Consider the following 12,214-nt stretch of genomic DNA (forward strand, 5'->3'; position numbering starts at 1 on the left):
CTACCTACAGATGGTGTGGTGCTGGCTGGTAGAGAACCTGTTATCTTGGTATTGATTGTCAAGCCAAAATTAGCTCAGACAGCAGAGAATCAATCCCTACTCTGCTGCATCTCAGCTTCAGATGCTATACCGGGTGCACTATCACCTTTGAACAAAAAAGTAAAGAATTGACAAGAGTCCCACCTCACCCCCCATTGCTTCATAAAAAGAGAAGAGACCACACTGTAGTAGAAGACCAGCAGATGGTAGCAGAGAGCAGCAGCTGCCCCAGAAATTCCCAGCTGATGGATGCAGCTGAGACACAGCTCAGAGCAGTCAACATGGCAAAGTGACTACAGCAGCAGAGCACCCCAGTTAGACAGAGAAAATAGCTCACTTGGTGATGTGAAAAGACATTAACAACTTCTTGGTGAGACAGGTAAGTATTTGACCAGGTTACATATTGTTTCCTTAGCCATACATATCCCCTGAAGGAATGAAGCATGGCAGAGGGAGCTGTAACTGGAATCAGAGAGCTGGGTTTCTATATTGGTTCTTCCACTTACTACCTATAGGATCTTGGAAAGTTATTTAACCTCTCGAGGGCTTAGTAAGTTTCCCTTCCAATTCTAAATCTATGGTTCATTACTTATATCATCTTTCACAGTGGAAGGGTGGTAGGTAGACTGAGGGAAAGTTATACCCCTTAGTGTATGAGGGAAATCTTTGTAATTTTTTTAAATGCTGATTGATTTAAATATCTTTTGCCCTGAACTAATGTGTCCTCTGATTGGCTAGTAAAAAAACACACACACATCAATGGGAGCTCATAAGTGATGCTCTCCCACATCTATAATGTGGCTTGAACCTGGAGTAGTTTTTAGGGCAGATCATATTGCAAGAGAGAGTTTCAGATGTCACATATGCTATGACAAACTTTAGATTGTCTTTTTTCACATAAGCTATGTATACACTGATAATAGGAGTATAGTATAAGTGCTGTTAAAATGGGTTAATAGAGGAAGAAAGAGGGGAAAGAAGACACAGAATAGGGGCAGAAGACATATGGAAGGGATGTCATTAAGGTAGAAATGAAAGAACTTAACAATTGATTGGATATTGGGGGTGAGAGAGTGAGGAACTGAAGATGTCACTTAGGTTGTGAGCCTGGGTGACTAGGATAGTGGTACTGTCTATAGTAATAGGGAAGGTAATGGTGGCAGGGAGAAGATAAGGACCTCAATTTTGAACATGTTGTCTATGGGACAAAAAAGTCTGAGATGTCCAAAAGGCAGCTAGAAATTCAAAGCTAGACATCAGGAAAGAGGTTGGGGCTGGACAAATAGACTGAGAATCAACTGCATAGAGATGACAATTGAACACATGGGAAGGTGAAAAAGCAGGGAAGCTATCAAAAGGGGAAAATAAAGACAACGGAAAATGGAAGGAGGAAAGAGAAAAGGAAAAGAGTTGAGAAAGTCAAAGTGTTAGATTAAAGTTTTTGTGAAACTTCTGTCTCCTGGTTTTCCTCTTACCTGTACGATAACACTTCCTCTCTCTCCTTTCCTGGATCTTCATCCAGGTCATGTTTGCAAATCATGAGTGTCCCCTAAAACTCTGTCCTGGACCCTTTTTTCTTCTCGTGCTATACTATTTCACTCGTTAATCTCATCGGCTCCCATGGATCCAATTATCATCATATGGCATACAAGTTCCAATGTGCTCTAGTTTTGAAGCACTTCTTGGCTGTGATTCTCAGGACAGAGACTAGATTTCCTGGTCACTGGTGACAGAAATAAATCAGAAAATGAAATTTGAGTCCTGGCACTTACTAGCTTAGAACATGAGCAAGGAATTTAACTTCTCTGATTCTCTGTATCTTCAATGGTTCAATGAGAAAAATAGTATGTATAATTGTAGTGTACTTGTAGTAAGAAATATAATACGAATGAGTGCCAGTTTTTTCATGTGTAATTCAGAGATACTGGTGACTCTTCTGAGAGGAACAGAGGCCAGTCAGCTCTCTAATCCTCCAGCAGGAAAAGAGTGCATGACCCTGAGAGCCAAGATCAGTCTGAACAACACACATGCCTCTTTGGGCTGAATTTTTTCAGGTCCAAAGCTTATGCTAACAACACTATCACCTGTGACACAGTATACACAAAATGGGAAAGGGGGAAAAGTAGAGAAATAATGATACTTTAAAAATAAAATGAAGTAATAAGTGAATTCTATAGGCATTCATCATGCCTTTTTTCCTTTAATACTTATTTTTTTTAACCACTAAAAAAGCGTACCTTCTTTTGCAGATATTTTCTTTTGCTTTCAGTCCTGGGATCTCAGGCAAATAAATGTATGCTATCCCCATGTAACAGAGAATAAATGGAATGACTCATTTGTTGCCTTCTCACAGGCTAGTGTTCCAAGAAGAAAAAATACTAGTACCACCTACTTCAATGCAAATAAGTACAAAAAACACTTCATAGACCTTTAAATGCTATAATGTATCTCCCCTAAAGGCTCACTGCAATGATTCTAGGCTTTTTTTGGGTGATGATGATAAAACATGAACTCTGCCAAGTCCTCCCAATCTGAAAAAGACTTTTATGGACCAGTGATGGATTATATGCCAGCCACCTGAGGCCCAAGCTAGCAAACTGTGGAGAAGCTCATCAGCCTTGTTTTCAGGTGGAATTTTTTGGTCACGGTCACTTTAGAAGGCGGTGTAAGTTACAATGAACATCAGAGGCAAGTGACAGTGCAATGGATAGAGTGTTGGGCCTTGAGTTGAGAAGTTCTGATTTCAAATCTAGCCTTAGACACTTTCTAGAGGTTCGACTCTGGGAAAGTCACTTAATCTGTTTCCTTATCTGTAAAACGGGGATAATAATGCATTCACTTCCTAGGGTTGTTATGAGAATCAAATGAGATCTTTTAAAAGTTCTAAGTATAACGCCTAGCACATTGTCGATGCTATATACCTATTCTCTTTCTTTCCCCTTCCCCAGATCAACTGAAATAGGCATTGGTGGAGGAACGTTCTTGAATTGTAAAGGTATTAGCATTACCAACCTCACAATCATTCTGACTGCTGCCTCGGTGCCATTTGGTTGGATGCATGGTGAAAGTCATTTGAGAAAAGCTGGTAATCAGCAAAGTAAAAACGATGCCTTCATTCTCTTCAGCCAAAGAGTGAAGGTGAGAGAAAAGTGCAGCAAATAGGAATTAAGGGGGAAACACGTTTAAAGCAACTAGAACCAAAGTCATGGCTCAGAAGAAAAATGTCACTGAATTCTACCTATGAGAAATCATACATATGTAAACATTAATATTTATGTTCCTGGCTTGAAGAAGGAAACATTTGAAAGTCTCAGTCTTTTATTTAATAATATTGCCCTTGTAAGATTATTTTTAGAACATGAATTCAAACATATATAGTCCATCTGGCAGAGTGGATTAAAGCAGCTGCAGTCAGGAAGACTTCAGTTCAAGTCTCAGTTGTGACACACACTGGCTCTGTGATCCTGGGAAAAGGGACTTAACATTTTAGTTCTCAGCCCCCATCCCCAAGAATCCCTAAGATTCTAAATTGCAGAACAATTGCCCATCTTTGCTGATGGTTCATTCAACAGTTTATTCAACCTGTACCAATGAAATCACAGGTTTCAATTCAAGCACACTGCATTCCATGTTGCAGGCTATATCTTTCTAAATCCATACAACTGAAGTCTTCCCCTAAGGTGTAGTCTCATTCCGACAGTCTTCCCTCAAAAACGTTCAGCAGCTCCCCATACCTACAGATTAAAACACAAACTCCTTACTTACCTCATGTTATTCTCCTTTGCGAATTCAATATTCTAGAAAAACTGTACCAGCTGTCCCTTGAACTCAACATTCTATCTCCACCACCTTGACATCTATACATGCCTAGAAAGTATTTTTACCTCATTCATCTCCACATCTTACAATTCTTGTCTTCTGTCAAGGCTCAGCTCACATACTACCTACTGCACTGAAACCTTCTGAGTCCCCCAACTGTTAGAGCTCCCCTTCCCTCCTCAGTTTTTTTTGTATTGCACTTGAAAACACGCTGTATCCACAGCTCCTTCCTTTTTGCTCCCTCCTTCCCCCTACTATAAAATTTCTTGGGCCAAAGGCTGTCATCTCCATATTCCCAGGTGCTTAGAATGTTTATTTTTGGTTTTCACCTGTGATTTCATTTGTGTGGAACTCCTGATCAAGAAACTTTCTCCACTAATGTGACTGCCATTTGTCTTCGAGGCCAGGGAGCACTCTGCTGGTAGGTGATTTGGACTTGGTGCTACTATTTCAAAGGCAGGACTTGGACCCAAATATTCTTTACCCCAAGTTCTATCCATTACATCATACTGCCTCTTTCTGTAGACACTTAAATATTTAACTGAATTCGTACTGACCATCTATAGAGGGAGGAGAAAAGTAAAGCTGAGATGTGACAAAAGGGGGAAGAATTCCAATGAATGCTGGTGGTCAGACCACTTATTGTGCCCCTACCATAGGAATTCATCATCCTAGAACCTTTTAATGCTTCAGATTTTCTGCCCTTAAAGATTTGGGGGTGAATAGAAAATCCAACAGTATTAGTTTTTCAGAACAAGCAAATGAAAATATGGAAAGTAGACTCTACACTTTGAACAAAAACACAGAGAAAGCAATTAGCAAATATCGAAAAGAATAAGACCAAGGTATATTTAAATGAAGAATTCTGCAAATGTTGAATACAGGACTACAAAACTTCAAGGATCAGCAATCCCAGCACGGGTAATCACTGCACTTACAACGATCACTCCTCCTCTGTCACTTAATAAGGTTATTATGTTTGAAAAATTCATCACCAGCAGGCCAACCTGGTGAAAAGCCTTCTTTGAAATTAGGTGGGTCCTCCTCAGATAGCTTTCATTACTGGAACCATGGATGTATTAACTACACAATTAAAGGCCATTTGGAATATTTAAGCTAAGTCTCCAGATTCTCTACACTTGACGAGAACTTTTCCAACCAGTTTCTTAGGTCATCACAATGTAAAGGCCTGTATTTGACAAGGTTCATCTCCCATCTCAATTTGTCTACCTGATACATAGGAAAAACTAGGAGGCTAAGTGGATAGGAAAGGTCATTGAGAGGATTCTATAATTTTGGAGATCTGCCCTCAAATTAAAAAATTAAGTAATTTGCTATACACCTACACTTCGTGGGCATGTTGTGGAAACTAAAATTCTATGTTGTATATGCAAAGTACAAAAGATGTCTTAGTGCTGTCACACAATACTTACTGGATTATTAAAATGGTTCATTTTTACCAAGTTAGGAATGGAACCCTTACCCTCTCAGCTTTGGAGTTAAGAACCAAATTACTTCACTTTGTTTGATCAGACACAAATACGTCTTTACCCACAGCCAACACTCTACTAGAATAGCTTAAAACAAAATAGGAATTTATTTACAAACAATAGCAAAGCTGTCAAAAGAACAAGAACAATATGTAACAAATTCAAGAATGACTTTATAAACAAAACAGACGATATATACATGATGGAACACAAAGTAACATAAACCAAAAGGGCAACCTTTACCTTGACTTTACCTAAACAATTCCAAGAGGTGGAAAGCATGTCTTATTTAAGTACCCCTATGGCAGTAAAAAAATAAAACACAAAAGCTTTGTCTCTTTTACTTAGTTGACCTTTAAGGAATGTAACATATTGGGGGGGGAGGGGGGGTAGGTAAAATTTATGAAATGAAAGAGATGATAAACTTTTGATGGACATCTTATTGGACTTTTACCATTCAAATCATACAGGGTAAGCATGTGGTTTAAACTTGGCAAGGTATGTATGTTTCACCTCTACTTCCTCATTCTAATGTTTTGCAATACTTTCCCTTCTAGATCCCACACAATGAAATGTCAGGCTAGTGATCCTAATTTTCTACCAGTGCTCTAATGTTGCTTTTCCTTTCAAAATTAAGGGGGAAAATAACAGCTGTTAATGATACCCAAAGGACAAAGAGAGAAATAGACAACGTACAGACTCAAGAGATGGCTAGATCCATTTGTCAGCTGCCTTATTAAAATCAATTAGCTGAATCCTGGATTGCTATGGTTTTTATATTTGATTCACAACTTCAAATAAGTTAACAATGACTATATTTTGTTCCATTTAACTGTTTCAGATGGTAGTTTCGATTATAAAACAGGTTTTTTACCTGAAGAATTATTTTCTCCATCATCAGACAGATAATGGGTCAGATAAACAAGATTCAATGACTACTTTATATCAAAAAATGACTACATTTATTTACTAAACTAGTCATTGACTAATTCTGTCACCTTAAGCCTATCCCATCAAGGTTGCTATTGGGACTCCTGCTTCAAACTGGACAATGACCAGTTAGTCCTCTATTTAGACTAGTCATTTGAAAGAGTGAAAAACATGTTGTGGAATGTTTTTCAGCCATGGACGTAATGAAGGCTCATGAAATTAGACACTGATTCAATATGTTGTGAATTTATGACCAAAAAAAAAAAAAAAAGATTCTAAATGCTCTTGAACACAGCTTTATGGACACTGTGGCACTAGGTCTATACGATATTTTTCTTCTCTTTATCTTTTCCTCTCAATGGCTGCTAATGAAACAAAAAGACTCACAAATGAATTTCAAGGACATACTCATTAAAGATCTCACCAATTACCTCAAATTTTATAAAATGTAACTTGCAAAATCACAGAACTCAGGGATTCTCAGTATTTGCATTTGTGTCAAAAATTCAAAGCAATGACATTTTGCATTCCAGTACTGCACAAAATGAGTTAAGAAATGGGGAAATGAAAATAATCCACTGTATTTTGTTTATTAGGTTTACAAAATCTGTACATTTTTCTTAAGAAAAAGCATTAACTTAGTACTGGTATCAAATAGACTAAACATTCATTAACAGGAAAATATTCTGATTTTTATTTTTGCACGTTATTCTCAAGTACACAATTACAATAATGTCACACTTCCCTATATGATTTTCTTTTTATGTATTTTACTTTTTTACAAAGTGTACAGAGGGAGGGACATACAATATTTAATAGGATATTTCTACAGAACAATAACTTATATTATGTCCTTGTAAAAATCTGTACCTCTTTAAAACATTAACTGAAACATCCATTTTATAGCATTTGCTAAGCAAATTGTTTTAAGAATTAAAACTATCCTGTAACTAATGTCAGTACATAACAATAACTACAATTTCATTTTCTCTTTATACAGACGAATACATTTTACAAAATCCACTTGACCAAACCCTTAATTACCTTTTAAAGGTTTCAATATTGTGCTTTAAAAAAAAAATTGTGTATGATTCCAGACTATGTAAGAGAAATACAAAGTGTGTAAAGTGTTGTGTTCTTTATCTTTCAGTTTATTTAAAAAAATATAGTTAAAATGGCTACTTTTATACTAATTTCATTTTTACAGCATGTTCTTTCAGTTCTTTTATAATGTTTAAAAGAAAGTCAAGATTAACAGGGGAAACTTTAAAAAAAGATTGTAATGAAAATATTAACATTTAGTTTTCAAGGACAATACTAGACATCAATGGACTGCACAACCATATGTAACCAATGAAATGTATTATGTGGGGCAATGTATTATGAAGGACATTAAAGTACCAGAAAACATATCTTAGCTTTGATTACCATCAGTCCAACTTCATAGCAGCCTGAAGCACGTAACTTACAAGTAAACATATCTAACATCCTGGGGATTTGTCAAATACTTTGAAAAATGTAGTATTCTACACAATTCTGAATCCAAATACTGGGGCTAAGAGGAAGGATGATAAAAGGTGAAAATCAGAAAGCAAAGACAGGACAGAGCAGTATGACAGTAACAGGCAGCACTGGTATCCGACTTAAGAGTGTAGCAGGCAAAGCAATGGGAAGAGGCATTTGAAACTTCCAAGAAAATGCCAGAAACAGAAGGGAATTAAAATAAATGGCAGTAGCCATTTCTGGGTACTTTTATGTATTTCCCTCCCCCACCTCAAAAATCCATATTAATTTCAAGCAAATTTAGGATAAAAATGTCTGGAATCTACTATCTATTCTATCCTTGCTTACTTAGATTGATTTAGACTGGTTTAAAAACTTCAGTGGCGAGGAAAGACAAAACAACGAAAGGCTTGCTAATCGATACAAGGCCTTAGTTTCTCTTTCTGTATACTTAAAAATGCTGTAATCTCCAAATCTGTGCTGACTAAGGTGTTGAACCATTTACACTTTCACCCACTGCGGTTGTTTAAGGTACAATAACTTGAACTTGCTACATTTGTATAGTAATCACTTATAGAGATCTATAGCTCCTCCTGCCTACTCTTCATACTCTCAGCTTGGTGAGACAGATACATAGTGTTCTCTCAAGCTGCTTATATCACAGAACTGAATTTAGTCATGTATGGATAATAATGACTTTTCTGGAATAATATGAAGCTGAAATATCATGAAAACATTCTATTTAGAAATGTATCATTTCTATTTCACAATTATTAAAGATATTTTAATGAAAATACCTTTATTCTTTCAAAAATACTACTGTATGTATTTTCTTTCTACTCCTTTACCTGAGGTCTCTTCTCTAAATAGTATGTTTTACAAAATGGTCTATCAAGTACATCCCTGGATTTTTCACAAATTAAAGTGAATTAAGTACTTTTTAGTGAGAAATTTTAAACAGCCATTGTCTAAGGATGTGTGTGTATAAACGTGTAAAATAAATAATACACAGAGATATACGCATACATAAACTTTGGGGTACACTTACAGGTAGTTGCAGACTATTCTATGAGCCATAGGAATGATCTCTCTCAAATTCCAAAAGTCTCTCAGTACTGTTTCATTTGAAGTACACAACCATTCCAAGACAAAACAAGCACAGGTGGAGTAGCAGACATAATAGTAATGAGCAAAAATCCTCAGTATGTCTTTTTAAAAGTTTGTTGTGCTGACAAAAGATGTAAATGCTCCAAAAGAGCCCCAAACAATTGTTCTGCTAGAAATGAAAGTTTAAAAACAACCGCAGCTTTTTCATTCAGTAATGTTACAGACTTAAAAGCTTAAATGTAAAGTTCTGTTGTCACGTGATCTTAAGAGAGTAAACAAGACAAGTAAATGAGTTCTGTATTATGACAGCTAGATCTGACAATAAAATCTCCCATATATATTTATATATGTATATATATATATTAGATGTGTCTATGACAATTTCATCATGAGAAAATGCAAATTACCTTTAAAATCTGTGACACAAATGAGTCAACATGAACATTTTGCGAGTTACCAATCTTAAATTATCTTTAGTTAAATGGTATTAGGTGAGTACCAACAAGGTAAGCCAGGTAAATATTTAAATAAATATAAAAACTGCTAGGATTGAAAGATTCAGTATAGAGGCAGGGATTACTTTATTAAATGCAACTTTATTGTTGCCATCTTTTCCTCATTTATTAAACAAACTGAAGAGAATCCAGAACACGCTATTGAACAAAATGTAAAAAAAAAAAAAAAAACAAAACCAACTAGAAGCAATAATCCTATTTGTATACAGCATAAATCAATGCACAGTATTTTTTTGTAATCACAACTGATTGGCTTTAAAATGAATTGACTGTCTCAAGGCCAATATTCTTTACAGTTCCACTCTACAGAAGTCAGTGAAATAATTTTTATGGCAGTCCAACATCTTTATGATGTCGCATGATGTGCTGGTTCTTTTCTGAGGGTCTTCGAAACCCTTTCTTGCAGTACTCACACCGATGGGGATAGTCTTTTGTATGAATGGAAATAACATGCCGCTTAAAGCCTGAGGCATCTGTAGTGCTATACTCGCAGTACTCACACTGGTAAACCTTCCTGCCGCTATGCGTCTTCATATGTTTTTTGAGCTCATTTTGCTGCCTGAACCCCTTCCTACATCTCTTACACCTAAACGGAAGATCCTTTGTGTGAACAGAGAGAATGTGGCGACTGAGCACGAATGGGTCTGCAATCTTAAAGTCACAATGTCTACACTGGTGCATTTTTTTACCCTTGTGGGCAGCCACATGTTTCTTGAGTTCTGAAGGCCGATGGAAGCCTTTATCACACATGTCACACTTGTGGGGGTAGTCCTTTGTGTGAACTGAAATTATGTGTCGTTTCAAATCACTTGAGTTCGAGCTCTTGTGGTCACAATGCAAACACTGATGTGTTTTGCTTTCTTGGTGGATAAGAGCATGCTGCTGCACTTCTTTGGTATCTGAGAAAGTCAGAAGACAAATCTCACACTTGAATGGCATCTCTTTACTATGTTTAGTCTTTACATGAGTTTTCAAGTTAGAAGAGTCAGCAGACCTATATTCGCAGTACTGGCACTGGTATGGCTTCTCACCAGTATGGATACGCATGTGTTTCTTGAGCTCTGACGGGTGACGGAAACCTTTGCCACATTCCACACAAATATGAGGGAAGTTCTTGCTGTGGACAGCCAGAAGATGACGGTTCAATAACCCTTGTTCAGCTGTCTCATAATCGCAAAATTTACACTTGTGCATTTTGTTGGCTCCCTTTTCCTTATGCACCATTTTGTGAGTAAACAAAGCTCCGGCATGAGAGAAATGCTTCCCACATTCGTCGCATTCAATCGCCTTTTCGGTTTTGTTGGTCAGCTTGTGGCTCTCCAGGTGGTTGTGTAAACTAATTTTTTTATTAGTAGTGTAATCACAGTCTGTGCATCGATATTTTTTCTTGGTAAGGTGCTCTGGATGGTTTTTCATATGCCTCTTCAAGAATCCTCTAGATTTAAACTTCTTTCCACAAATCATGCAAGGATAGACAGTCAACGGATGACCATCAGGGCCAATAATTATTGCTAAGGAGGAAGAAAAAAGAAAAGAAAATATGATGAACACCAAAACAAAGATTTCTTTGAGAGCATTTAAATTATATGTTCTACAGATTATTAGACAAGTAAATGTAAATTACATTTAATATATCTTTTCTACAACTCTTCAACACTCAGACGTCCTCATCAGAAGAGTCATGTCTGTATCCATGCACACCATCCTTTCTTCCACTGAGTATTATTCCATACTACTTCACCAAATATTGCCCTACTATCTCCCAAAGATAAATGTCATCAGCTCAAAATAGCAAACGAAGCTATCTTAATGCTGAGATCTACAATATCAGATCAAATCACAAAAGAAAAAAATAACATACTCTTTTCCCACAAAAATGTCACTTAAACTGGACTTAACATAGAGCTGAAATAAAGACAAAATATTTCTGTAAAGAAATTATACTGAATGTCACTACGATACTTAAAAGACTGTCACAACGTGGCTTCTCGTTTTTTCTTTTAAATAGACTATGTTATAAACTTGGCCCAGAAGAGAAGAGAAAATGCAGCTCTCCCCATCCCTCTTTATAGAACTGTGGAACTATGGGTGGCACAGTTTTACTACACTGTGTTCCCCCTTCACTTAAAAAAAAAAAGAAACCTCTACTATAAAGGATATGCCTGCTAGATATGTGACCAGAAATATACATGATATAAAAACAAAAAAATTATCAATAAGTTTCTTAAAAATAGTGGTATCATGGTGGGGATGGGGGAAAAGTTTTCATCTGAATTAGAATCAGTCAAGTTAATAATCCTCATTTCTCTCCACATCTTGAAGTTATCTTGCATTTTCAAATTTAACAGGCCTTGTGGCACCCCAGCTTAAAAAGTATCGCAACATAGTACTAAGTTCTACATCACACCCTTCCTTTCACCCAAGGCATGACTGTCAAATCCCCAGAGAGTGAACACTGCACTAATGATGCTAACTCCTCACCTGTTTGGTACTGCCTGGAATCAGGTCTTCTCCTCTTCTTTGGTTTTTGTTTTGCCAGTCTGCCAAGTCCAGCAGACTCATCTATGTGCAAGAGGGCACTTGCAGTGCCATTCCGGTTTTCAATTCCATCAGTATTATTACCTAACAATGCGCATTAAAAACAAAATTATACAGTATTATCACTTTGAAGACTATTTGCATTATGGATTCTTTATTAATAACAACATTGCAAAAACAGCCATGATCCTCATGAATGACAGAAATTCCCCATCCTAAGCAATGAGTTTTAGAAAAAAATTTTTTTTGGTGATGGGGGTCTAGGAAACTCCT

General features: G+C 36.7%; 1 protein-coding gene across 6 annotated transcripts in view; it reads right to left on the reverse strand.

Annotated features, from left to right (window-relative positions):
* Window positions 1–5,436: 5,436 nt before the first annotated feature.
* ZFX (zinc finger protein X-linked) overlaps window positions 5,437–12,214 on the reverse strand; it is a 113,601-nt gene continuing 106,823 nt past the window's right edge. For all 6 annotated transcript variants that reach the window (XM_072615245.1, XM_072615247.1, XM_072615249.1 and 3 more), the window contains 2 exons: window positions 11,885–12,025; window positions 5,437–10,914 (listed from right to left, as the gene is read on the reverse strand). In XM_072615245.1, the coding sequence (XP_072471346.1) occupies window positions 9,731–10,914; window positions 11,885–12,025 (1,325 nt within the window). In that variant the 3' untranslated portion in view covers window positions 5,437–9,730. The remainder of the gene's footprint in view (window positions 10,915–11,884; window positions 12,026–12,214) is intronic.

The sequence above is a fragment of the Notamacropus eugenii genome, chromosome 5 (genome assembly GCF_028372415.1).
Source record: "Notamacropus eugenii isolate mMacEug1 chromosome 5, mMacEug1.pri_v2, whole genome shotgun sequence".
NCBI lineage: Eukaryota > Metazoa > Chordata > Mammalia > Diprotodontia > Macropodidae > Notamacropus > Notamacropus eugenii.